The sequence below is a fragment of the Cyprinus carpio genome, chromosome A22 (genome assembly GCF_018340385.1).
Source record: "Cyprinus carpio isolate SPL01 chromosome A22, ASM1834038v1, whole genome shotgun sequence".
Classification (NCBI taxonomy): Eukaryota; Metazoa; Chordata; class Actinopteri; order Cypriniformes; family Cyprinidae; genus Cyprinus; species Cyprinus carpio.
The window spans coordinates 15,510,583-15,538,509 of NC_056593.1; the positions used below are offsets into that span (position 1 = coordinate 15,510,583).

Sequence of the window (27,927 nt, forward strand, 5' to 3'; positions counted from 1 at the left end):
AAGCGCTAAGTGATTTCATAGAGAGGCATGTTGCAGGAATGTGGTCATCACATGCACACATCAGCACTGATCGCCGTGTGCCATTTATCTTTTACAAGCAAATAGCAGTTTGTCACCACTAACATCTGCTGAAAACATTCAGCGGGGCCACATACATGCCTCACAAGTTCATCGTTTTTCACTTGTCTTTGTTTTCTTCAGAAGAGATTCAACTTGTCAAAACAATGAAAGGGAATAGTTCTCTTCTGTCATATCATATATTCTACAACAATAAATCAGACACTTATGTTTTAGTAGAAAGTGTTTTACATTTAAAAATGTTTGAGTGCATGCATTAAACAGAATATTTACTTTTAGATCATTTATCAAGCAAGACATGCAAACTCATACTAGAGTTTGTTAACTTTCTTAAATTAGTTTTTTATTTTAATTTAAGAGTGTTAATGTTAATTTTGAAATTAATACAACTGAAAAAAATAACTGTAAAACCTTCTGTAGCTATTCAAAAACTTTGTGTCTTCTCAAATGTCAGTTTTAAAATAAAGAACATTATTCCATAATAATCCTTAATGTAAATAATTACATTTAACAATCTTATTAATGTTTGTTTCTGATTTAACTGAATATAAATAAGGAAAATCTTTTTTTTTCTTCAGTAGCCTACTTAACAGTCCTGTAAACTGTTGTCACAAAATTTGACCAGGTCCATTTTCAATAAATACTATTATTATTTATTCCATAATTATCAGTATGGAATGGTAATAATTATTAATAATTACATGCAAAAAAATATATATAAACACTAAAATCAATAATAGTCAATTGAAAAGTAAACCGGCAACAGAATTACAAGTAAAATGGTATTTATAAACACAAAAAAAATACATTAAATTAAAACAAAATGCCACTAAAATCAATAGTAGTAAATTGAAGAGTTTGATTATATTAAAATTATATTGCATTAAATTTAAAATAGGTGAATTGCATGTTTACATTTTTGATTAGACATTAGCAGGTAATGATAACTGTGTTTAGACCTTTGGCTACAATAATACTGCTCAGACTTGCAGTGGAATTACACTTTGGCAAAGTACTCCAAGTTACACTCATCAAACCAATCCATCATCCATCATCCCGGTGTCTTGAGAGGAACCGTGTGACAGTGTGAAGTGTTTACAAGATTTCTTACTGTACTAGCTACCTAAGCGTACTTTATCCACAACTGTGACTCACAAATAAATTGATTTTACATACATGTACTCCATGCAACACACACTACTTTTCCCACAGCAGCACATTACTTGCCTCTGGAGGTGTTCAGTGGAAGCTTTCCCAACATTCCCTGGAATACTTGACTGGCCGTTCTCAAAAACACCCTTGTCCCAAGTTTGCTTCATGGTAGAAATAACTTTCTACCCACAAAAAAAATAAAAAATAAAATAAAAATCCAATGAGTCTCTCCCTAAATGTTACAGGAGGTTTTCCTGCACTCAATCCCAATGGAGGTCCAGTGTTTCCGTGCAGCCGTGTTGTTTTGAATCGGCCTCCAGTGCCTCTGGGATCAGCAGCGGTAATGAAAGTTAGCCCACTTGCGCCCTCACACTGAGCTTCTGTCAGACCCTCAAACGGCTAAAAAAAGTGTGGATAAAAAGGGTGCTCAAAGGGGCTGGTGGTAAAGCTGGAGGAATACGACATGAAGCCGGGACGTTAAAGGCACTTGACCATTTGGGAGTCCCTGAGGGCTGCCGTACACTTTCATTCTCTCTCCAGCCAATGATAGAGCAAGTGTGAGGAATGCCATTAACCAGTCACTCAAAACTGCCGGATCAGTTTCGACAACAGAGCATCAAAGGCCAGAACCCCGTGTACAGATTATTAACATTTCCGACCATTAACATTTTGTGAGGGACAATGGGGCCCCTGCTGCACGTCTATGTGCAAAGCCTTGGATTCTCTCACTGTAAAGCTCTGGGACATTACTGCTGACTGAGAGTCTCAGGAACAAAGACCTGTTAAAGGATCTGTCTGGGTTTCATTTGACTCAAAACACTGGGCAGGGTCTTATCAGCGAAACCAAGATGTGTACAGAAGCTTAACCAGGATAAAAGTCTTTGGGAAGTCAGTGAAATTTGTTTGAAACTTGAAATCATCCTAGCCTTCAATAACTAATCATAACTACTGAAGACATTAGTGAAAAACCAATGTTGGAATGAGACAGAACAATAGATAGAAAATATATCAAATATAAGCATAAAGATTTTTAATTTCCACTCTGTGACTGTTAAAATAATGACCAGCAAATGCATAAGATATCTATCAGCCCTCCTGCTGATGCACAGATGTGACACTCACAATCCCGAAGTGTTCTTGACTTGCAGGACAGCAGATCCGGTTTAAGAAATGACACTAAAACTGCAAGCACTGAACAAAATGTTCCACATTAGCAGGACAACTGCACAGAAACCCCTCAGAAAGTCGTAAACACAACGACAGCTGGAGCTGTGCATGAATAAAGTTCATTTTAACACTTCTTAAGACGCTTTTTATCATGCCTTCATCATCTTGTTTCAAATGCCTCTCAATCAATGAAAATCCACCATGATTATTCATTTGATTTATTAATAAGCCAACAAATAATGACGAAATAAATCTAAACATTTCCAAATGTATTTTATGATTTTTTTTTTACAATTATTTAAATGTGAAAACATTTCATTGTATTTAAAATAAATTAATTAAATGCTAAATGTGAAATTATTTTAGTCCAGATACCAAATAATATTAAACACAATGCATAATTTGAGGTGTGTTGGTAATGACAGGAAAGAGAAAAAAAAAAAAGGCAGAAATTATAGAACTGTCCTGTGGTCTAAGTATGTCCACTGTTGGACATTGTTGGTAGTGTATACAAGTCCTTCCAGAGACTTTACTTTCTAAAAAGGGCAGAAAGCAACCCCTATGTGACAGTGCACTCTGTTCACATTAGCACTGTTCAGTAGACCTGTGTGAAGTCATGACGTGGCCCCTTTGCACTAGATCACTATTCTGAAAAAGGCTGGGCCACAGCTGTGGATGCCATTCACAATAACTCGCCCCTATACGACCCAATGTTTATGCTACACTGGATTTAAAAGCTCAACAGTCACTCATCAGGACAGCAATAATGATTAAAGTATGCATATATTATAATTAGACATTCAAAGTGAAAAACCAATTCCAGGTGTGGTTGATTGGCAGGTCCGGTACAGCCTCATAAAACTGCTTTAAAAAAGGAACGAATGCAGTTCCCACTCAAAACGGCAGGTTGTAAATTAATTTTCACATAGGGTTGAGGCACTGTGATGGTTTTCATGAACAGCAATGACAAGAAGACGCCTCAGTGAGTGGTTATATGTGGAGCTCGCAGTTACTGGGTCAAATTTGAGGGATTTGCAGGTTGAGAAGGGTTTGAAACTTTAAGGGATAGTTCTTTCTGTCATTAATTACTCACCATCATGTCGTTCCAAACCCGTAAGATCTCCATTCATCTTCTAATATTTTTGATGAAATCCAAGAGCTTTCTGACCCTGCCAGCAATGCAACTACAATGTTCAAGGGCCAGAAAGGTAGTAAGGACATCGTTAAAATAGTCCATGTGACATCAGTGGTTCAACTGTAATGTTATAAAGCTACAGGAATACTTTCTGTGTGCAAAGAAAACAAAAATAACTATATTCAACAATTTATTTTCTTCTGTCTGTCTTTCGACGCGCGTTCACAACAGTACAGCTCCTGCGTCAGCAGCTCCTCATGCATGCATGGTACTGTCGAAGACTGACAGGGAAGAGAATAAGTTCTTGAATAAAGTCGTTATTTTTGTTTTCTTTCGCATGGAAAGTATTCTCATAGCTTCATAAAATTAAAGTTGAACCACTGATATCACATGGACTATTTTAACGATGTACTTACTACCTTTCTGGGCCTTGAACGTTGTAGTTGCATTGCGGTGTATGCAGGGTTAGAAAGCTCTTGGATTTCATCAAAAATATCTTAATTTGTGTTCTGAATATGAGCAAAGGTCTTACAGGTTTGAAACAACATGAGGGTGAGTAATTAATGACAGAATTTGCAAATATGGAAGAGGTTTTTTTTTTTAGACTTCAGTTAGGAAATTTAAAAAGAACGTTAGGAAGTGTTACATAAATATTGAAGTAGTTCTTTTGTACTTTTACTTTTGAAGTCTTGTTTTATTGCTGGCGGATTCTGCTACAACAACAACTAAAGTGGTAATGCTTTAATTTTGTGTTCATGCTATTATTAACACAAAGCAACCACATTAAATGAAAACTTAATAAAAAGAGCATTTTTAAATGACTGGTTATAAATAGTAGCTTGGGAGTTTATAAAATTTTCTTTTTTACTTTTTTAAAACAACAATTACCCTTGCAAACCTGTAGATGATCAATAGGTGCGTAGGATAAACGATAAAAGAAAAATCCATGATGTCAAAAGAACTGCCTGTAGAGATTAAAGACAGGATTGAGCCAAGACACCGATCTGGGGAAGTTAAGGAGAAAGAAAAAGAAATCTGCTGGTTCATATAAGCATGTAGCCTCCATTAATGGAAGAAGCCGGAACAACAAGTATTCTTCCTAGAGCTGGCCTCCTGGCCAAAATGAGCAATCGATGGAGAAGGGTCTTGGTTAGAGTGATGAACAAGAAGCTGATGGTCACTGTAGCTGAGCTTCATGATCAAAACCCAATTGGAATTTGCAACAACAAACAAAAAACACCTAAAGGACTCCCAGATTGTGAGAAACAAGATTCTCTGGTCTGATGAACCTCAGTTCCAAGCATCATGTGGAGGAAACCAGGCACTGATCATCACCTGCACAGTAGCATCCCAGCAGTAAAATGTGGTGGTCGCATCCTCGTGCTGCGGCGGAGACTGAGGGACTCGTCAGAGTAGAAGGAAGCAAAATATAGAGATAGCCTTAATGAAAACCTAGTCCAGTGCATTCAGAACCTCAGACTGGGCAGAAGGTTCAACTTCCAGCAGGACAATGACCCTAAGCACACAACGAGTGGCTTATGGACAACTGTGTGAATGTCCTTGAGTGGCTCAGACAAGAGCCTGGACTGGAACCCAATCAAACATTTCTGAACATGTCTGACGGCCTCCATCCAACCTGACAGTGCAGAGCTGTAAAAGGTGCTTCAACTAAGCACTGCGTTGGGTATGAATACTTATGCAATGTACTTATTTCAGTTTTTCATTTTTAATAAATTTGCTAAGCTGTCACAAATCTGTTTTTTGCTTTGTCTGTATGGTGTTATGGAGTGTAGAATAATGTGAAAAAAAAAAAAAAAGTAATTTAAAGTAGTTCAACATAAGGCAGCAAAAACAAAAGATGAAGAAATGAAGGGGTATGACAACTTTTGCAAAACCTGATATACATATAATTTCTCATATTATAATTTTTTTTTTAAATGCTAATATTTATTTGATACTAATATTAATACTCATATTTCTAAACACTTGGACTTAGGCACTTGTAAACATGTCTGCCATTGAGACAGCAGCATCTGTTCTCCCAGCAGGCCACTGCTCACAATACTGACAACTGACAAGGGACCCCAACACTGTTCACAGAGACAGACAGAGTCAAGGGCACATGGAAAGACCACGTGCTTATAGGTTTTTGACACGACACCTGCCAGACAACAAATTAACTTGTGGTGAACGACTGTAAAGCAGGGACAGATTTATGTAAGCTTTATCGAGGCCTCGCCGTGATTATGGGGTGGTTTCATCTGTTGATTATGTTGAGGGGCTGATCTAGGTCTCAAATCTGGCAGAGGGAAGTGCATGAGCAGTGAAGAGAAGAGAGATGGACATGCCCAAAGGACTCTTGGATCAGTTTAGTGATTTGCTGGCAGATAAAATTGTATTTGTATTGTTGGCAGATGGAAAGAGGATCCAATTTCCCCAGAACGTTTCAGTGAACATGACTCACCTTTAACAGAATGACTACAAACCTATTACTGACAAGCATGATAGTTTCCAAAGCCTGATCTCCACACGCAACTCTAATCTGCATAAGCTCAGGTTTGACAGACACTAGGATGGAAAACAATGAAAGAAGCATTATAAAATATAAATACTTATTTGAATTATATGCTCAGGGTAAAAACTTTCCCTTAGGATTTATTTCACAAGAGCTTCTCTGATCTCAAATGTTCAAAAAGCCTACAAAATTATATATATACATACATATATATAAACTTGCAAGTACATACTTTTTTTATTTGTATATATAATTTATTAGTAAAATGTACTTACTTGCCCAAGCCAAAATGAGTCTCCTTGCAACGTGTCGCACAAACAACGTGATGTAATAACATCAAAACATTAAAATGTGTGGCACAGCGCCCTCTAGCGGCAAGACACCAGAGCATGTTGATAAAGACAAGGGTTATTTTATTCTTTTTGGGTAACTGAAAACACATTAAGACTATAAATCACAATGACCTAAAGAGGAAATGAAATCAACGAAACAATGATAAAAACATTTAGGCTCATTTGGAAAACTTACAAAACGAGCCGTATAGCTTAAAAAAATGGAGTATGGAGGAACAGCTCATGCTGGTTTAGAGCAGCAAGGAAGAGAGAACTGGTGCCGAACAAGCAGACTGCAAACCGCAGATCTTTTACATACAACTACCTGTGTATTCAGTCTCAGCAACTACATAAGTTCCCCTGATGAAGCTAAACTCTGAAACAGAGCAACTGAACTTCCTCAACTTTCAATAACTCAGGCTGAAGCAGGTGTAAAAGCATGGCACATTTCATCAAAATATTCAAAAACGTGTTCAGTGTTTTATCCTTGAAATACGAGAATCAACAAAGAGGAAAGAAAATACAAAATAACTGTAAAACAACAATTAGTCAGAATATCCCGTTCAGAATACAAGGGGAAAAAAACCTTGCATTTATTTCCAGCTGGGCTTTTAAAAAGGAAAAACACCAGGTGAGAAACGAGGAACATGAGTGACAGAGGTATCTTGTTTCTCTTAGCCGTGAGTGGTGTCATCCTCCACAAAGTCCTTCGCCTGCTCTGCTGAGATCACATCGATGTGACTCACCTGATGAACACACACACACACACACACACACACACACACACACAGTAAGTCTGGGGACCTCATCTGTACAACTTCAACTTGACAAGACTTCCATTTATAGTTCATTTTCTATGCAGAAGACTCATTTGCATTTGCTAATTACTTGGCACATCAGAGTGTGAATGCTGCCTGTTACCTTGTTTCTGAATTTGACGCCATAGAACTTGTCAGCTGACTCCAGCAGCTCGGGTCTGAAGGTGGTGGTGATGAACTGAGCATGTCCAGCCAGCTCCACGATCATGTCTGAAAGACAATACAAAATATCAATACAATGCAAAACCACTTAAAATTATTATTTTTTTATTGTGAAAAGAAACGAAATGTGGAGAAAAAAAAAACAAGTTTGTAAAAAGAAAATACAAAGCCTTTAGATTAACAATTTGTTGTGAAAAGAAAATGTTGAGAAAGAAAAAACCTGTAGTGAAAAACAAAACCTTGTCTGTAGTGGATGCAGTGTCAACATTTTTCTTTGTAGTAAAAAGAAAAAACATTTTGTTTTTCTGAAACCAGAAAACACTGTCTGCTGTGTCAAAATCAGAAACTTACAGAAAATATTGTCATTTTTGTTTTAATTATTATTATTATTGTTTGAATTGCGTTATGAATTTGGCAGAATTTTAAAGTGGATCCTTTGTTTTTTTAAAAGGTAACAGAGCACAAAGCTTATTGTGATTATTGGACAGCAAGTGCGCTACAAATAATATGAAGCTCATGCATTACACAGTATTCAGACTAAAGATCTTGATAACAAGAAGCCATAGAAGTGTCAATTATAAACGAGAACTGTTAACGATATATTAATATCCACACAGCTGACAGCTTTACCTGTTGTAGTTTATTCAAGCTGTGCACGAAATAGACACTGCTTTTCTGCACTTTTACTTCACACATCTCTGTCATTTTTGATTTTTGAAGCAACTGGAGCTGCTTTAAGCTGCTATTCGGCAGAGATGAGGACTGTTTGAACATTTTTTTCCTTTCCCCAATAAAACTTTAATGTGCATCGTCTCAGTTAAAGTCAACATAACAAAAGATGTGATCAAAACAAGCAGGAAAAAAGTCATAACATGTAAATTTACCAGCGGTACCCTCAGCAAAAATATCACTTGCAAATTAATATTTTTGGTCGCAAATGCAACCATTTTAGGTGCAGTCTGGAGTCCAGAAAAAGCATTATGTCTGTTGTGTTGACATGAGAAACTTGAAGAAAATACAATATTTCTGGTAGAATTATATATATATATATATAGACTGGATAATTTCATATACGCTGCTTTCTGATGATGTAGCAGTTTATTTTTGACCAAGCCTTTCAAAAATGCATTAGCTATGGTACCTGACACTGCTTTTCTGTGCTGGGCGTCTAGAGCCTGGTCGATTTCATCAAACAGGTAGAAAGGAGCAGGGTCACATTTCTGGATGGCAAAGATGAGAGCCAGAGCCACCAGAGACTTCTGACCTCCAGAAAGCTGCTGCATCTCCCTCATCTCTCCCTGTTTACCGGTGAACGACACCTGACACAAACACACGACTGGTCAAATATCAGCATGAAATAACTGCACTTACAGCACACAAACATTTGATATTCCATCCTCTCCTTACCCTGATGCCCACTCCAGTGAACTGGTCTACACTGGGAACGCTGCTCTGGGAGGAAGATCCCCTCTCACTGTCCGCTCCCTCGCCCTCGTCCTGAGACTGTCCACCTTCAGTGTCTCCCTTCTTCATCACCAGAGTTGCTTTACCACCAGGCACCAGCTTCTGAAACACCTCGCTGAAATTCTTAGACACCTGAAGGGAGACAAAGCAGTAATCTTAAGTGGGCCCAGATGACATCTATTTTTTCTTACTGTGATAGACAGTTGATTTAAAAAAATAAATGCTTTGATATGAAAAAACTTGTGGAAGAAGAAATACAATGATTTAAAAAAATAAAATTTGAGAAATTTTAGTGGATTGTTTGTTTTGTAGTGATTTAGTGTGTTTGTTGTGAAAAGAAACCATTGTGGAAAAAACAAATGAAAAAATTTAGTGGAAAAATCATTTTGTAGTGAAAAAACATTTTTTTGATGTAAAAAACCAGAAAAAAAAAAACCATTGTGAAAAAAAAAAGAAACAGCCGGGTTCTATTTATTTAAATCAAACCACCTCCGTGCCATACGGAGTCCAAGGCAGCTATTCATGCGTCTCGTGACACGCTGTGGAAGAGAGGGGCGGGGAGCAGTAGCTCATTATCATTTAAAGAGACGTGCACCGAAACGGGTCGCTGTGAACAGAGCTGTTTTTGACAAGGTAAAAAGAGTGTTGTTTTACACGACCACTGAGGAATTTTAGCCAAAGTATGTTACAGACATACAGACATTTCATGAAAACCCTAAAGTATCACACCAACTTGTGGAAAATAGGCATCCGATGTCCCCATTAAAATAAAAAAGGTAATAAATAAAGTGGAAAATGCTTCATTTTTATTAGAGAGAAAAATAATTAAATATATATTGGAATGTAAACACTTCTTGAGTGAGTCTGTCTCATAGTCGTACCTGTTTGAAGGTGAGCTGGATGGCCTCGTATTTGCGCAGCTCCAGGACATTCATGAGCTCCATGATGGATTTGTAGCCTCTATCCAGCTCCTCCTGCCTCTTTATCAACTTCTCTTTCTGCTCTGAGAAATTGACGAACTGGTCCAGGGCTTTTTTATTCACATGGCTGTACTTTTTCAGCTCTGTGTTACATTGCTCCAGCTTCCTGAACAACTACACACACACAAAATAATTACATGTGAATAAATGTAAATAAACGTGTAATCAACTAAATAGTACGGAGCCTGTAAGGGGACATGGTGATAAAAAAGAAAATAAGGTGGGATGCTGATATCCAAATGCTTTTGTTCACTCAACATTTTTGCATGTAAAAAAAAAAACATTTTTGTGAGCAAATCTAAAAATGTTCTGAGCAAACAAAATTTCTAGGGGCCATTGAAGAACGTTTGCAAGCGATCACAAAAACACTTTCCAATAGACTTGCATCTCTTTTTTTTTCAATCCCCATGTCCCCTTTGTAGTTCCACAGAATAAAACCGTAACAATCTGATCACAGATTAGAATCAGCTCCTAATTATCATTTTGCAATCTACAATTATATGTAAATTTCTTTCACACCGAAATCACTTAAATGAATGTTATGCCATAATTCCCACTTTTGAACCTGCAAGAGAAAATTCCAGAAGACAGCCAAAGAAACACACACAGAAATGGCACAATTCAACCTCCCTCCTCCCTCCACGCACTCAAGTAATGAATGTTATGATTTAATATTTATTAAATAAATAAATAAAAAGAGCGCAAGCATGGGGTAATGAAGAATGAGTCACCTCTGTGTAGGAGGGCTGACACACAATAGTGCCCCTGACTGGAGCGGTGGAGAGAAAGGAGGAAGATCAACTAAGACAACGAATAAGAGAGCCAGGTGGGAGGGCTGCGAGACTGGAGGGGGATGAGATGGAAAAGTAAAGCCAGACATGAGCTGAGGAGGAGGCAGGAGGCTTCTTCAAGGGTACCCGGTCATGTCGTGGTCTTCAAACGATTACGTAATACTTGTGACCTCATTTGTGACACTTTTTTTTTTTTTTGAAGGAGAAAGGGAAAATCTGATTTAATATCACTCTAAATGAATCACAGAAAATTATACGGACCTTCACCATGAACTTTTGACTAAAGGGAAAATAAACTTGCATTTCAGTGCAAAAAAACGACAAGCTCCAGATATGGTTGCTGTACCTGTTTAAGCGTGAGCGTCTGGTACTTTTCAAAGGCCTCCTGCGGCAGGGAGCCCAGCTCGCGAATCTTCTTCATGCATTCCTCTTTCTTCTTCAGTAACATCCCCTGTCTGTTGGTCATCTTCTCCAGCTCCTTTGTGTCGTGATTGATGGCTTCGTTCTGCTCCTTCTCGATGTTCTTCCAGCGCTCCATACTCTTCTGGTGGTCCTTTATTTCCACCTCAGTCTTATCGATGAGGGAGTCCAAATCTGAGAAATGAAATGACAAACAAAATGCAGACCAACAAAAGTAGTGCTTGTTAAGAAAAAAAACAAAAAACTGAGTCTTCTCTCACCCTCAGATCGAGCCAAAGTGTCTTTTATGCGTTTATTAATGCCATCCAGTTCTGATGTTGTGGCAGTGAGGACGGTTCCTCCTTCGGTTTCTCTCAGTTCATTCAATTCCTACACAAACACACACATTTTTAGTGCACTTAATGCCATTGTGCTTCATAAAGGTTATATCAGTAAAAAAATAAAATAATAAAAAAATAATTTGGTATGTTCACCTGCTCGACTTGGTCGAGACGTTTGCGCAGGTTCTCGTTGAGGTACGTCTCCACCCTGGTCATGATTCCCTCCAGCTTAATTCTCTCATTCAGCAGCTGTCTGTTGTCCTATAGCAAAAACATGCCACACGTGAAAAACAAACATCTTTAATTGACCCCCGATTGAAGAGCCAAAAGCCTCATGTTCAGGTTTAATCGTATTATAAAGGCAATTTAGACTAAAAACAGAACATGAGGCTTATGGCCACATGAACACACATCTAAAGAATTAAATGAAACTCATATGCATATGCTTAAAGGCTAAGCCTGTCTGAGAATAGAAAAGCAGACAAATTAGCAAACCAAAATGAAGGGCATATAAAAATAACAAAAGGCTAATAATGTGGGCCGGTTATACAACATTTAAAGTAGCTTTGCAATTGTCTGCTGTGTGTGTGTCGGGCTGGAGGTGGTAAAGAGCTGCAGCTGTGGCTTCAGTGCCAATTCACTGCAACTTCACTAATCAAATTGGAATTGATGACAGACAAGGTTTTGCTATTTTTGTTCACATCTGAAGGTCAGTGAACAGTCCATGTTGCCATCTGTACCTGCTGGTAGGGCCAGGGTCCATGTTGCCATCTGTACCTGCTGGTAGGGCCAGGAAATTCATCATTTTGGGCAATAATAGAGATAAACAATTGTTGTTGATGTAATATGTTATATTTAAAAACAAAATAAAACAAACATTGATGGCATCTATCATTTGCACGTTTTCAAACCATTCAAGAGCAAGAAGACGTGAAAGAGAACTTAATATAATGAACTTTATACAGGCAATACAGTACTCACACGCTCTCTGAGAGACTGTTTTCTGTGCGCTCACACTCAAAGTGCTCACACATACAGCCATCTCTGATACAGCGAGGGACTACAGAATTTAGGTTTTTTTTGTGCCAAATACATACAAAGTCGTCAAAATGCCTGTCTTGGCAAATATTCACGTAAACACAGTCCGTTACATATTAAGTGAATGTAAACAGTTGAGAAACAAAACGCACTTGTAACAGTATATTAGATCCATGCATTAGATCTTAAAGAGACAGTAGCCTAAATAAACCTGCAGTCATTTTGCAGACACTTTTATCCAAAGCAACTTACAATCGGGGAATACATAAAGCGATTCCTCTTAAAGAGGCAAACAGACACAGGAAGAGCTTGTAATACCAAGTTCTAGGCAATGTTCGAATAAGTACAAGCTAGAAAAGAAGGAATAAATCAAGAGAAAGACTTTTTTTTTTTTTTTTGACGATGAAGTCAAGTAGCTTCGAAAGAGATGAGTTTTCAGCTGTCGCTTAATATTGTTTATTTATATGAAACATTTAGGTCAGATGACTGTAATTTAAAAATGTCTAAATATTATTTTATATATATAATGTGTTCTTTTTCATTTATTTTTTATTTGCCATTTTTAATTATTTTTACATTTTATATTTCAAGGAAACATGCTGTTAAAAAGACAGGTTTTAAAAAGATATTAAATAAATTCACGATGTTTTTAAAGTCCATATGTAACAGTGTTAAATAACTGACTAAATTATATTTTGTGAATTGTATTGTTGAACCTGTTGCAGCTGTCTGATCTCATCGTTGAGGTCGTCCACCCTGCGTTGGTCTTCTAAACTGAGCTGAGAGAGCAGGTCCGTTCCCAGCTCTGCCTTCAGAGACTCCCGTGTGCTCTCCATGGCATGCAGACTGGCCTCCAGACTCTGAAGACTGCGTTGCTGGGGGGAACATCAGAGAGAAAACAAATGAAAGATTTGCTACACAAATAATATAACAGTAAACAATAGCAGTTCTGGTATTAATGCCTGAAATACAGTAGCACGGGTTACCTTGGGCATAAATGTTTTCTCTGACTGCTGTCTCTTCTCCTTTAGCATCTTCATCTCAGACAGTATACTGTCTCTGGATGCCTTGAACTTCCTCTGCTGGGTCTCAATTTGCTGCATCTGATTCATCAGCTGGTCAATTTCGTTATTGATATGAAGAACTGAGTTAAGGAGCAGACTTGTGATCCATTTTAATTCTGGTAAGCTCCCTCACTTGAGCTTATCAGCTTCTTGCTTATGTTTTAGTATTATTTTAGTATTAATTAATATTAATTTGTTTTTATTTTTATATTTACAGTTTTCATTTAAATTGTAATCTTGTGACCTTGTCCATTTATTTTTCCATTTAGCTTTATTTCAGAGAGCTTCCAAGGCAACATTTCAAATTTGTATCTAATATTTATATTTTATTTTAGCTTTATTTCAATTAACCAAAATCATAAGTTTTAGTTAAGAAGAACAAGACTGTTTCTTCAAATACTTCAATAATTCACATCCGATTGTACTAAATCCTCTTATCGCAGCTGTGCAAATACTTGACAAGCTGTTGAATACTTTTATTTGGCCTGTTTTGCTGAAGCTGAGAAAATGATTACGTCATCATATTAATTCTGAATTTGGTCGCAGAGTATGAGCCACACAAAGTCAATGAGTTGATAAAAATAAATAAATAAATAAATGAAACCAGCTTTAAATAAACACCGCACGAGGCCTTGACAGTCATGTCGCGTCAATGTCTCATCCCTCCATTCTCTAATATAACACCACGTGTGCAACTCACACATGACTGCATACACGTTAATAACTAGCTGACTCATACTGCGATCCTCTGTGACCTTGTGTCATCAAGGCCGATTATACCAGAATGCTCTACTGGCCAAGACACACACAATTAGGACTCAAAAATTTGATTTCACGCCACTGCGTCATAAGCAAGCCTGTGTGTGAGACATAAATGAGGAGGATATGTTCAATATTTCTACGCAGGTTCTCATTGAGTTTGGCCTCCAGTTCTCCAAGCTCCTCCTCGGCCTTCCTCATGTCCTTCTGCAGCTCCAGACGGGACTTGCGTGTGTCGTAGTAGCCACCGGTCAGAGCGCCACGATGACTCACCTGATCACCTGATACACATACCAAAACAAGGGTTTAGAATTAATGTGAAAATCAGGACTGAATAAAAAAAAAAAAAAGTACACAAATGAGACAGCATCTGTTTACCCTCCAGTGTGATGCAGTCCATGGTGAAAGCTCGAGCCAGCTGAGTGGACACTTCCATGCTGCGGCAGATCAGCGTCTTCCCAAACACGTGTTTGAAAGCCTTGTCGAAGTTTGGACTGTAACGGAGCTTGCTGATCATGGGGATTGCATCCTACAGCAAGTGTAGAGAAGGAATTAGAGACTATTTGCATAGATTTGCACTTAACAGAATAACACAAAATTTTAACGCAGAAAAAAAGAAGCTCGCAGAAGGTCATAAAAAAATGGGGGAAGATTTTGTGCAGACTACATTATTTGAAAAGAATGGTATTTCGATGGAAGTTTGAGTTTTTGTTTAAAACTCATGAGCTCAAAATTATAATCAGATAAATTGTTCGCAAGATCAAAAAACATGCATTTAGAAAATTCAGCAGGGTGCTTTTTAAATGTCCTGTTCAGTGGTGTGAGCTTACATTAGTCTCAGGGTAAGCAGTGTCCCTGACGTCTAGTTTGCTGAGGGGCAGGAAGGTAACCTCTCCAGGCAAGTTCATCTTATTAAACTCCATCAGAATCTTGGTGCTCACTTCATCTGTTTCCACGATGTGGTAAAACAGCCTAAACAAACACCAGCACACACGACTCCATCACTCTCAGTTCACACACAGATAAACACTAAGCAGAAAACTATATGAATAATAAACACTGTGTCTGACCTGGTGCCAGCGGTCACCTCCACACAGGTGTAGAAAGCAGGTTCACAATCAAAGTTATTCATGATGATGCCGTGGTAACCGTTGATGACATGCTGGTTAATGCCCTTCCGGCGGAAATGTTCCAATACTTTATTAATGCTGTCGATGCCATTCAAAATAGCCTGGAGAAAAAGCAAACAACACGCAAAACATTGCGTTTCAAAGTTCATATTTTCATTTCAAGTCCAGGTGACGATCTGAAGTTCTGATAATCCCACTTCATAAACTGATGTATATTTTTGTAACGTGGGAGAGTTGCTAAAATTAGTTACTGACTCAGTCCATGAGAAACGATCCAGTGGCCATGTTGAGCTTAGGAGATATGGTTCAGTTCAGCCGATACTCAGTGAACCGGAGTGGGCGGCATGCTCACATGATTTTAAATACATGCACACTGGTTACATATAATGAACTCTGTGGTAGGTTTGCATGATTAATCGCAATAAAACCAAAATAATGATATGGCTTAGTGTGATTAACAAATCTCTGTGATTTAACTAAATAAAAATATTCACTGCATATTCAGAGTAAAGTGTAGCAAACAGTTCATGATACAGCGTTTTCAGTTTCTCAGATCAGCACAGTTTTGATTGCTAACAGCTTTCGTCAACAAAATAGACACTTTAAGGGCTCCCTGTAGTTTGTCCTTGTTTAACATTTGAAATAGAAGAAATTAAGACAGCCAGACAATTTAAGTTCTTTTTGTTGTCTGTTTTTGTTTTACTTTTTTAATATTTGAAATTGAGGAAGTTATGATTATTATTTTGTATTGTTGAAAAAATATATATATATATAATAATTGGCAAAACTGTACGGAAAGTAGGTATGGGTTTTTTAAATGTAAAGAAAAGTTAAATATTTTGTTAAAAAGAAAATAACACTAATAATAATAATAATACATAATACATAATTTTCCCAAAATCATGCAGCTCTATTCTAAAGGTCATATTTGAGAGTTAACAGAAAAGATGTTTCAAGGGTGTAGAAAGATTTATGCAATATAATTATAAACAAATATTATATAAACAATAAAATAATGCACAGATGATTCGTACACAATAAAATCAGCAATATTCATCAATGTGTTAAAACACACAGGTCTGTTTTGGTCGCTAACCTTTCCGGTGGCTGCTCGCAGTAGCTGTTGTTTCTTCTCCAGCTCTTCTCGCTTGGCTGCCAGCGCCTGCTGCTCTGCGTTCTCCTCCCTCCACAGGTAGCTGCAGGAGGAGGGACACGGACACACCCATCAACCCTGGCTCACAAATGCTATGCCTGGGTTCAGCAGGAGACCCTATCCTATAGCCCATCCTTCAAGACTCAACGTGCTGTGAAACCTATGGCTCGTGGATTATTAATAACTAAAATGGCAGGTGAGGTGGGGAACGGTTCGCACAGGTAATAAGAAAGGGTGGGATGTTGGAAAAATGGACCAAAGCCAGACATTTTCCCATGATGCATCGGGAATAGGAACAGGAGGATCTTACTTTCTCTCGCTCTGAAGTTCATCCTTTCGGTTCTTCACCTCATAGTACTTCTTATCCAGCTCCTCCACTCGAGTCTTCACTTCATTCAAGTCCTGGTCCAGTTTCTGTGGCAGAAAACAAAGTTAGGAAGAAATGTTAAAGGTTCAAAAACATCTTAAAATGAAAAATTCACCCCATTTATTATTTTATTTTTTTTGTTAAGTTTCACTCAACATCAGGCCATCCAAGATGAGTTTGTTTCTTCATCAGACCAGATTTGTTGAAATTTATCATCACATCACTTGCTCACCAATGGATTCTCTGCAGTGAATGGGTGCCGTCAGAGACAGCTAATAAAAACATCACAATAATCCACACGACAAATCCATCATTAAGGTATTTTGACTTTTAACTGTTACTTCTGATCAAAATTGAAAGTCATAATCCATAACAATGCTTCTCCAGTGAAAAAGTCTTGATCCTCTGTTGTCCTCGAACATCAAAATAAACTCACATACTTTTTTAGAACCTTTTTGGACTGTTTGTCCCTGTAACAGTGTTTGATTTGTGCATACTTCTCAACAGATGAGATTACTTTTTCACTGGAGAAAGCAAATATTATGGATTATAGACTCGTTTTTTTATCAAAAGCAATGGTTTGAAGTTAAAAGCATCTTGATGGATTTGTTTCTTAAAAACAAGCTAATTTTCACTTCACAAGACGTTAACTGATGGACTGGAGTGGTGTGGATTAGTTGTAGATTATTGTGATGTTTGGACTCTTATTCTGACGGCACCCATTCACTGCAGAGGATCCATTGCTGAGCAAATGAAAAAACAAACTCATCTTCATCTTGGATCATCTGAGGGTGAGTAAAATTATTATTTTTTTTTATCAATTTCTAATTTTCGGGTGAACTAATGAATAAATGCTGGCCATAAAACTGGCGAAAGTTACATATCTATTGTTCAATACCAAGTTGAGTGTTTAACTACTCGAACGTAGCCCAAATCTTACACTGTACTGTTCCAGGTTTCTCTCTTTATTGGCTTCGGTGTCCTCCAGATCTTTGTGGATGGCAGCGATCTGCCGTTTCTTGTCATTGATGGCTTGATCCAGAGACTTCAGCTCTTTCTTGATCCATTTGTCCCTCTCTTCTTTAGAGGTGAACTGACTGCCTCTGCCCTGTTTGGCATACAGATCTGTTCGCTCTTGTGTGGCTTGAGCCAGTCTGAAAAATGCAAACAAACACAAAATAAATGACTCCAGAAAAAAAATGCACTTATCCTCCTACATACATTTTGTGAATAACTGAAATAATGTGTGGGAACATAAAAGGAATGGGACTTAAAAAATGAAAAATGGCCAATTCAAATTCTTGCCCGTGTAATGAAAAACAACAGCAAACTGTTTAAAAATAGTATCAGAAGCAATAAACAAAATACAGTTTTGAAGGAGTGTGACGTAAAGAATATTAACAAATTACAGGCATTTAAAAGAAGGAAAAGCAAGCACTTCAATGTGTCCCACACCAACTTCCTGTTTGAATAGGAAGTACATCAACAATAAAAGAAGCCTGTGTCCCACACTTCATGGGCCCTTTCAACAGTTCAAAGAGTTTACCGAGAAATCCCTCGCTCCTCTCTTTCTTTCACAGCATTAAATTTGGGTTCTGTTTCCTGTAGCTCCTTCTGTTTTTCTTCAATCTTCTCCAGAAGCTTCTGGCGCTCTTTGAGCAGCCGTTTCTGTTAGACAGGAAGCCAGAGGGGACAGAGTATTGAATCACAAACATCGACATCAATTCTTGAGTCTCGTCTCTTTTTATAGAAAGCCTTAATAAATTTTGCGCAGATGCGTGAAGAGGTGTTTATATTTAAATGGAGAAGAATAAACTGTGAATAAATAGGTGCGTAGATTCAGCGTCATGAGCAGAACAAAGGGGATCTCCATCTGAGCAAACCTACATTCACATTCACCAATCAAAGGGCAAATGACGCACTTTTGCTTCTCCTCCATAGGAAAACACACACACACACACTTGGCCAGGTGGGGCTAATCCCTCTCTAAGTCAAGCCGGGATGCAGGAGGGCCAACTGAAAGTGTGTATTTCACACATACAGGGATACACAAGCATCATGTGTGTGTTTGCGTCTGGCTACAAGCCCGGGCTGCAGTGAGCATGTGTAGATAGTGACGCAGACGGAGACACTGCGGACCCTCTGTTCACTAGTGCCTGCCAGCATTTCCCGCAGCTTCCTGGCTGTTAGTGTGCATTTATGAGTGTGTTTGGATTTGTGAGCTTGCGTGTTTGTGTATGTGAACTCAGTCACTACTTTGTTTTTGCATTGACCAATACAGCAACAGCAATAAGGAAAAGCAAGCAGGTGCATATTTGTTTGAAGAAATGGGGTTTATAATTGTATGCAATCTTGTACGACATATAAAGTAAAAAATGTAACATTATCGAATTTAGCTCTTTTAAATAAGCCTGGGAAGGATTTTTTGCCTTTTTGGTGAAAGAAATGTACTTTTATTCGACAAGGGTGCACTTTAAAGACATTTATAATGTTTCAAAACATTTCTATTTGAAATAAATGCTGTTCTTTTAAACTTTCAAAGAATCCTTAAAAAATATATATATCAGTCTCCACAAAATTATGAAGCAGCACAACTGTTTTCAACATTGATAATCATAAGAAATGTTTCTTGAGCAGCAAATTAGAATATTAGAATGATTTCTGAAGGATCAGATGACACTGAAGACTGGAATGATGATGCTGAAAATTCAGCTTCAGGGGAATGAATTAGATTTTGACATATATTCAAATACAAAATAGTTATTTTAAATTTGTTAAAATATTCCACAATATTATTGCTCTTACTGTATTTTTGATTAAATAAATGCAGCCTGGGTGAACATAAAAAAATAATAAAAAAAATAAAAAAAATAATAATAAAAATCAAAGCAATTTTTTTCCAAACAGTAACTTTCTCTTTTCCAAGATGGCACTTCTTCGAAATGTGTGTTCAGTGCATATGTGTGCCTGTAGCGCGTGCATGTGTTAGCGTGTGAGCGTCTGCTAGTCATACCCTCTGTTCGCTGTTTCCTGCCAGCTCGTCCTGCAGATCTTTGGCTTTGAGCTCCAGTTTGGTCCTCTGTTTGATCTGCTCCTGTCGCTCGGCGCTCAGCTGTTCTTTCTCCTCCTTCATGGCGGAGATTCGAGCCTTCAGCTCCCTCACCACACGCTCCGTGTCCTGCAGAGACACAGAGAGACTGAGGTTAGATAAGATTACACAATATAAGTTGTTTTATGTGAAGGCAGATTCTTAGCAAATCTTCACATTTTACTACTTTATTTTCAGTTTGTAGCGTATTTCTTAAACACACTGGATGAAATGTGAATTTGAAATCAAAACTAATCACTTTTACAATAAATGTTCCTGGTCTTCATTCATCAATGCATGTTAATCTAAAGGAAAAAATGTTTCCCTTCCAATACTTTCAGAAGAAAATGTGAAATTTCCATGCAAAATGTTTCACCGTGTTGTTAGGCTGTCTGACGGTTGCTTGGACGTTGTTATATTGTTGCTGAAATGTTCTATTGTGTTTTAGCACTTTTCCAGAACAAGAAACATGCACAAACATCACTTACTAACACACTGAAGATCAATGTTCCCTCTAATTTTTTCTTGCTGAGCAAAACTTTTTGGCCACCTGAGCAAAAACATTCTTTATACTAGACCTGTACAGCGCACACAAAAAAAGTGTCTAACTTTTAACTTTAATGTAGTGCAGCTGCATAGAGAATTATGAGGCAGCTTCATATTACACGATCATATCTCTGTATGAATGAATGACGGGCGGTTGCGTTTAGTACACACACACTGAAGCGCGACGCTCGCGTGATTTTAGCATCTGTCATCTCACTAAATGAGGACATAAATACACAAACACCATCTCCAGAACTGCTCTGAGAGTCACTTCATGAGTACCATTTCATTTGAGTAAAACTAGCATAATATGATTTACACACAGAAGGTATCCACGGCAACCCGTCAAAATAAAAGTCCAGTTTACCTTCAATGAAACATATGACTTTTGTTCAGCAGAATGTACAAAGTACTAAAATTATTAAAACTCATATATATATATATATTATATATATATATATATATATATATATATATATATATATATATATATATATATATATATATATATATATATATTAAGGAATGATCACACAACATTTCTTCCATGTTTTAATTTTAATAGTAAATCCCCTTTGTTTGACAAAAAATAAAGTTTAATGTTTAATAATTTAAAGATAAATTAAATAAATGTTGTATGTCTTCATTTGATAACCAGATACACAACACAGCATTTCTGAGGAAAAGGAAAACGTTTAATAAGGCTATTTTAAGAATAAATGTGAATAAATTAAGTTGTTTTTATGCATTCATATAATTAGACATGCTGCAACACAGAATTTGGTATCAATAAAACATATGGTGAAAGAAAATAAAATATTTCATAGGGCCTTAAACATGTCAGTTTTGTCAAACTTTTAATAAACTGACGTGACATTGTATAAGTTCCATGATTATAATTAATTATACATGCTTTTTGATAATAAAATGTGACTTAACCATTAAAAAGGATTCTAGAAAATGTGAACGGAATTTGGGAAAAAATAAAACAGATTTCATAGTGCCCTATGTTTAACACACAATTACAATAGTATATGGTTTGTATGTTATTTTAATGAGATGTGAGGTGTTTTCTCAACAATAAAGAAAGTTTCATGAGAAATGCCAAGCTGGTAGCTTAGTATAAAAACTATAAATAAGTTATTACAAACACTCGATGCTGGACTGAAGTAAATCGAACAGTAAGTAAAAGCTTACTATTCATTTTATAAAAAGTCTTGGTGCTAACGTTAGCTCTAATGCACCTGTTACCGTGCTGCGATATCATTTGATGATGTATCAGAAGAATTAACGTAAGGTTGGAAGAAAATATTTTGTTTTCTAGAAAGACACTTTAAGTGGATAAATGTATATTGGTTCAATGCAATGTGGACCAGGAGACTAAAAGGAGTGGATAAAGATTTTCAGTTTCATGAAATGTTAAACAACCTAATGTTATGTTCACCTGCACTACAAAAGGGCCTATTTTAACTGGTACGTTTCATTTAATTTCATGTTCAACAGGTTTGTTTTTTTTAAATGTAACTTCAGAATTGTCATTTTCTTCATTTAATTATTATAGCACCTAAAATATGTTGCGTGTAAAAAAGTGTTTGTTTCGGCCAGTTGAAGGGTGGGTACACTGTGTGCACATGATCAGGATGGTACCACCTCCGCCTCATTTTGAGCCAGGACAAACCCTGTATTTGATTTGACCTTTTATGTAACTGAATGATGTACATTTTAGGTTACCTGAGATTTATTTTTACAATGCCATGTTACCAAGAAAATTTTTTTTTATTTGACACAGAACTGTTCAGTTCTTTAAAATAATATATGACAAAATGAAGCAGATATTGCTCATAAATTCCCTTTTTGAGGTCAATTATTTAATAGGTTTATAATATAATATAAAAACAAACTGAAGCACATAAACTGACAGAACGGAAAACAAACTGAAGCATTTAAACAGAGCTGTAAGCTTAAAAAAAAAAAGTGAACATGTGAATCCCTTTGCAGTAGTTTTTTTTAGCTTCCAGATCTCAGTTTAAATGCTGAGTTCACAAGCCACTCTTCTTTAAAACATGATGATGTTTATTTCACATGCCATTGTGTTTGCGTTGGCTCGTGTTGAGTTATTTTGTCCACAACCATTGAAGTATTTGATTTCTACAGTGACTCATTTGGCGCACATCATTCTCTTTCTATGAAACCTGTAAACCACATTCAGAGTTTCTAACTCTATAGGGACCCCAACTCTATAGCGGTTTCCCCGAGCATTGCAATTATTTCACATTAACTAGAATTCAATCAAATGTCATTCCCACACATGTCTTATGTGTGGCCTATTATTTCTTCTAATTATTATTTCTTCACGCGCAGCTTAGAAGGAACAGTTTGAGTTTACCTCCACTTTGTCTCGAGCATCTTGTTGAGCATCTCGCAGTTGTCTAGATTTGTCTCCACAGGTCTCTCTTTTACTGGACAACTGGAGGAGAGAATCACAACATCTTTAAATTATAATGTTACTATGAACACATCAGCAACAAAGCATTATACAGTGCTGAATGCTAATGTATTTACTGCGATGACTGAATTAGATCGAGAAGGTGATGACAAGTGAGAACTGATGTGTGTACCTCGTCCAATTTGGCCCGGGTCTCGTTGAGCTCCTGGTTGTAGATGGTGTACTCCAGAGCTCTTCTCATTTTGTCCCACTTCTGGTACTGAGCCAGTTCCTCCTTCTCATCCTCCAGAGTGTGCAGACGTTCCTCGATGTACTTTAGCAGCTCATTAATCTTCTCTCGCTTGCCCTCTGTACACATACACGCAAGAACAAACTGCACGTCACAAACCTTTGACCATAAACAAAAACAACAGTAAATCATCTACTTGCAGTGTTTCCTGCACTGCTTTAGCAATAAATCAAAACAATTTTGTTTCACAAAATAATAAAAGGACAGTTTTCATACTATATATATATATATATATATATATATATATATATATATATATATATATTTCCAGATCAAAAAGGATAAATGGCATTTTGCCCTTTACGACACATTTGATTTGAAACATATCAGTGAAGGATCTACCTGTTTCCTTCATGAGAGAGATACTCTCCTCTTTGCGCTCATCGTAGACTCTGGTGCCGGCCACCTCTCGGAGCAGTTTGAGACGCTGAGAGTCAGGCGCAGTTGCCATCTGATTGATCTGTTTTCATGTTTCAGACAATAAAATGAGTTTAACAAAGTGAGCCAACTCATTTAGAATGTGTAGCAACAGCATTAGCACCACTTTAATCCCAAGAGCCACGTTCTTGTTTGTAAATGAGCATTAATGTTATTGAAAGAGATTATGTTGTGTGCTACGGTCCCAGAGGGCTGAAAAACAATGTTTTAGCTGCAATTTAAAGAGATGTAATGTATACGTATTAAATATATTAAAGGAGTAGCCTAATGGAATACAATCACAGTACTGAAGCTACAGAATTTGTGCGTTTATACTAAATGCATGGTTTAACTGCGGTTATCATGATCTAAATGTATGCTACTATGAAAGACCAAAGGTCAGATGTTATAAAATTCAAACAGTCAGAATATTAAAATTTTACCATAAAAAAGAGATTGTTAAGAGTTTTTACGCGTGTTGCTCTTTTTGTTAATGAACATAAATGTACATCTGCATTCTAACTCGAGCTATAGCTACAACTGTCAACTCTCATATTATTGTCACATTATTAATATTGCAGCCTGCACTTCAAATGGTGCCAAAGACATGTGCCATCAAAGGCAACACAAACCCGTTAAACATATTTGAAGCAATATCACCCGTTAGCACATGAACAAACTTAAGAAATATTTATTTTAAGGAAAAAGTGAAAAGTGTAAAGAATTCAAAAACGTGACGTGTCTGTCATGTTCGGACAATAAAGAGTAGTTTAAAACCACAATTAACAGTCTGGTTTCCACCCATTTTACTTAGGAGCAAAAATATGCCTTTAAATTTGAAAATAAAATAAAGGTTTGACATTAATCGTGATAATTATCAATATCCACTGATATGAAAGATTTTTATTGTGATCATTTTTGGCCAATTCGCCCAGCCCTATGCTTCGCCCAAAAAAGAAAATTGTGATCATTTACTCACCCTCAAGTTATTCCAAACCAGTATGAATTTCTTTCTCCTGTTGAACACAAAAGAAGATGTTTTGAAGAATGCTGGTACCCATTGACTTCCATAGTATTTTTTCTCCATACTATGGAAATCCATGGCTACCGTCAACTGTCTGGTTACCAGCATTCTTCAAAACATCTTCTTTTGTGTTCAACAGAAGAAAGAAACTCAATCATGTCAGGAATAACTTGAGGGTGAGTAAGTGACAATTTTCAGTTTTAGATAAACTATGCCTTTAAGTGGTTTTAAATAAAATCATGAATACTTGTAAAAACCCGTTAATAAATCCTTTGTCCCGTGTCAAGGGACACTAGCGTACCTTCCCCTGCTTGACGATGTAGTAAGGGTTGCTGCGGGAGAAACCAGCACTCTCCAACAGGTTCATCACATCGTTCTTACTAAAAACACAGAACACAATCCGTTCAGCTGCAACTTTCAGCAGTCAGAGCTCTTTTTATATGTTTTATGAGAACTGAACTTACGTGACCATCTTTTTGTCTAAGAAGTACTGATCTTTCTTTGCTCCGATGACACGGCGCAGAGACACCTCCTCTTTATCAATCTGAGAGCAATGAGGTCAGGTTACTCGCCTGTCTTTACTTTAGTGCACTTCACAACATTTAAGACAAATTTCTTACCGGCAGCCTGTTGTCAGAGTTGTCGAATATAATTTCCACAAAGGCTGAAATGACTCGAGGACCAGTGCCTTCCTGAATATTACATAAAAACACATGGTTTAGCAGGGATAGTGAAAATTACTTTTATATACAAAATTAAATAAATAACTACAAAATAAGAAATAATCAAGAAAAATAAACTAAATAAACACACTTACTCAAATTCAATTTCATGAGTTTTTATTATTATTATTATTATTATTATTATTATTATTATTGAAATAGAATATAAATGAAATAATAAAACAGAATAAAATAACTCACGTGAAGCAGAGCCAGACGCTGCTCTGGACGAAGATGACTGAACTCATCACTGAGTACAAACTGTATGGCTGATGGGGGGAAAGAAAAAATGTATTTCCCATCACAAACTACTCACCCGGGCCGTCAGTCTTCTGATGTATTAAATTACTTTAAAAAATAAATAAATAAATAAATAACTTACCATAGAAGAAGTTACTCTTTCCCGATCCATTTCTTCCAACTGTGAAAGTTAATGAAATGTAAAAAATTTAAACATATATTTTAAAATATATTTCCCATTTACCATACTCCATTTCCTACTCTTTACATTTAATTCCAACTTATTTACTATTCTATTTTAGTATATTATAATCACAGTTTTGTATTATATCGTATTCTTTTATTTATTTCTATAGTCTAATTTTATTCTTTAACTTCTGACTTTCTTATTTTTTATGCAACAAACAAAATGTATTATATATACATACAAATCACAAAATCTAATATAAAAGATCTGATTTATTTTTTTTTTTTTTTTATATACACACACACACACACACTACCGTCCAAAAGTTTGGGATCAGTAAGACTTGTAATGTTTTTTAAAGAACATTCTAATATGCTGATTTATTATTACAATTATCAACAGTTGTACTGCCAAATATTTTTTGGAAGCTGTGATACTTTTTTTTCAGGATTCTTTGATGAATAAAAAGTTAAAAAGAAGAGCATTTATTTAAAATAGAAATCTTTTTTAACAATATACACTACCATTCAAAAGTCTGGGGGTCAGTAAATGATTATTCTTTCTTTTTTTGAAAGAAAATAAAACTTTCATTCAGCAAGGATGTGTTAAATTGATAAGAAGGGATAGAAAAGATTTATATTTTGAATAAATGCTGTTCTTTTTAACTTTTTATTCATCAAAGAATCCTGAAAAAAGTATCGCAGTTTTCAAAAAAATATTTGTCAGCACAACTGTTGATAATTCTAATAATAAATCAGCATATTAGAATGATTACTGAAGGATCATGTGACACTTTTATACTGGAGTAATGGCTGATTTAAATTCAGCTTTGCATTACAGATATAAATTATATTTTAAAGGATATTTAAATAGAAACTATTATTTTATATTCTAATAACATTTTGCAAGATTACAGTTTTTTTTTTTGCATTTTTGATCAAATAAATGCAGCACTGATGAGCAGAAGAGACTTCTTTCAAAAACATTACAAGTCTTACTGATCCCAAACTTATATACTTATATATATATATATATATATGTTTCTACTATGATGAAGCTGTCCCAAGCCAGGAGTGGGAGAGTCTTACCTATAACATTGTGTTTGGAGCTGAAGGGATCAACCACAGTCTGGTCTCTGTAGCTGCGAAACCCCTGAATAATAACCTGAAAGACGCATTACACAAAATATCATATTCAATACTGTATAACGTCAGCATAATGTGATAGTAAATCAACCTGTCAGGATGCTTTTCATCCATATATGCTGTAAAATATGAGTATAATCCAAACAAAACCTTACAGAGATATGTCTGTGTGTGTACTACAGCAGTTTATGAATCACTTACAACATACATAACGCCTTATTAGTGTTCAACATGAGAAATAGCTATGATTCAACTTTCTACTAGGAACTTAGTTTGCTCACATGTGCAAAGCAGCAGCAGCAGCAAATAAAAGTTAACTTCAGTCGGAAATGTTTAATATAAATGTGGCATTATACATTTTATCGCAGTGTTTTGACAGCTAATGCTAAAGCTAATGCTAACTTCTATGAAGGCCGTGTACTTTTTAGAAATTTTAACCCAGACGCGTGCAAGATTAAGAATAATGCGTTTTTGTGCACATCTGACAGTAGTTTAATCGCATAATTCAACACATAAATCATAATTTCCACGCAGCGCGTGAGCCGCATCTCAGTCTCTACCGTTAGTTACCTGTTTAATGTACATGGCTGCTTACGCACAAACTCTCCTCAGAAACCAGCCGAATCAAACACCCTCCTCCTCCTCAGAGAGAAGAAGGGTTAAGTGCAGATAAATATACCCGCGCACCGGATGAATTTGTCCGATATTTACTCTTCTGCACTATCTAATTTTACCTTCCCTCCCTTCACGACACAGACACAACAGTCAAAATGGCGAAAGAGGCGGGACGAACGGACGAGTCTACTTGACTTTTTAGGGAGACTCATACGTATTGTTTATTATAAATGTTTAAAGGAATAGTAAATGGAGCACAGGGCCTTCATATATCGTTATAACTCAATTATATTCATTAATAATCGATTGTTTAATGAGCTTCTTGCTGTTTCATTCGTTTCATATCCATTTCGTCTGCACCGA

General features: G+C 36.5%; 2 protein-coding genes across 2 annotated transcripts in view; both read right to left on the minus strand.

The window, feature by feature from the left end:
* Positions 1-2,655, minus strand: part of LOC109101670 (RNA-binding protein 20-like) — a 57,672-nt gene extending 55,017 nt beyond the window's left edge. Inside the window, exon 1 of the mRNA XM_042712033.1 lies at positions 1,306-2,655. Coding sequence (XP_042567967.1) covers positions 1,306-1,397 — 92 coding nt within the window. The 5' untranslated portion in view covers positions 1,398-2,655. The remainder of the gene's footprint in view (positions 1-1,305) is intronic.
* Positions 2,656-6,443: 3,788 nt separating this feature from the next.
* Positions 6,444-27,734, minus strand: LOC109047399 (structural maintenance of chromosomes protein 3). The gene is made up of 29 exons (XM_042712032.1): positions 27,520-27,734; positions 26,893-26,968; positions 25,760-25,798; positions 25,579-25,646; positions 25,276-25,347; positions 25,120-25,199; positions 24,957-25,035; positions 23,557-23,674; positions 23,098-23,273; positions 22,866-22,946; positions 19,859-20,023; positions 18,392-18,513; positions 17,786-17,999; positions 16,789-16,892; positions 16,422-16,521; positions 15,266-15,426; positions 15,026-15,167; positions 14,574-14,724; positions 14,325-14,476; positions 13,359-13,511; positions 13,089-13,247; positions 11,488-11,595; positions 11,275-11,383; positions 10,941-11,188; positions 9,705-9,917; positions 8,767-8,955; positions 8,501-8,678; positions 7,301-7,407; positions 6,444-7,125 (listed from the first exon to the last, which is right to left on the minus strand). Exons 1-29 carry the CDS (start codon positions 27,532-27,534, stop codon positions 7,054-7,056), a joined length of 3,651 nt encoding a protein of 1,216 aa, XP_042567966.1. The 5' UTR covers positions 27,535-27,734; the 3' UTR covers positions 6,444-7,053.
* Between the last annotated feature and the right edge of the window lie 193 nt (positions 27,735-27,927).

Excerpts from the sequence above, each read along its gene's own strand:
- LOC109047399 (XM_042712032.1), bottom strand. Across the intron at positions 23,675-24,956 it reads ACATCGTCAAGCAGGGGAAG|ATCAATCAGATGGCAACTGC; the intron begins GTACGCTAGTGT and ends ACATGAAAACAG. Across the intron at positions 14,725-15,025 it reads CTGCTTACCCTGAGACTAAT|GATGCAATCCCCATGATCAG; the intron begins GTAAGCTCACAC and ends CACTTGCTGTAG.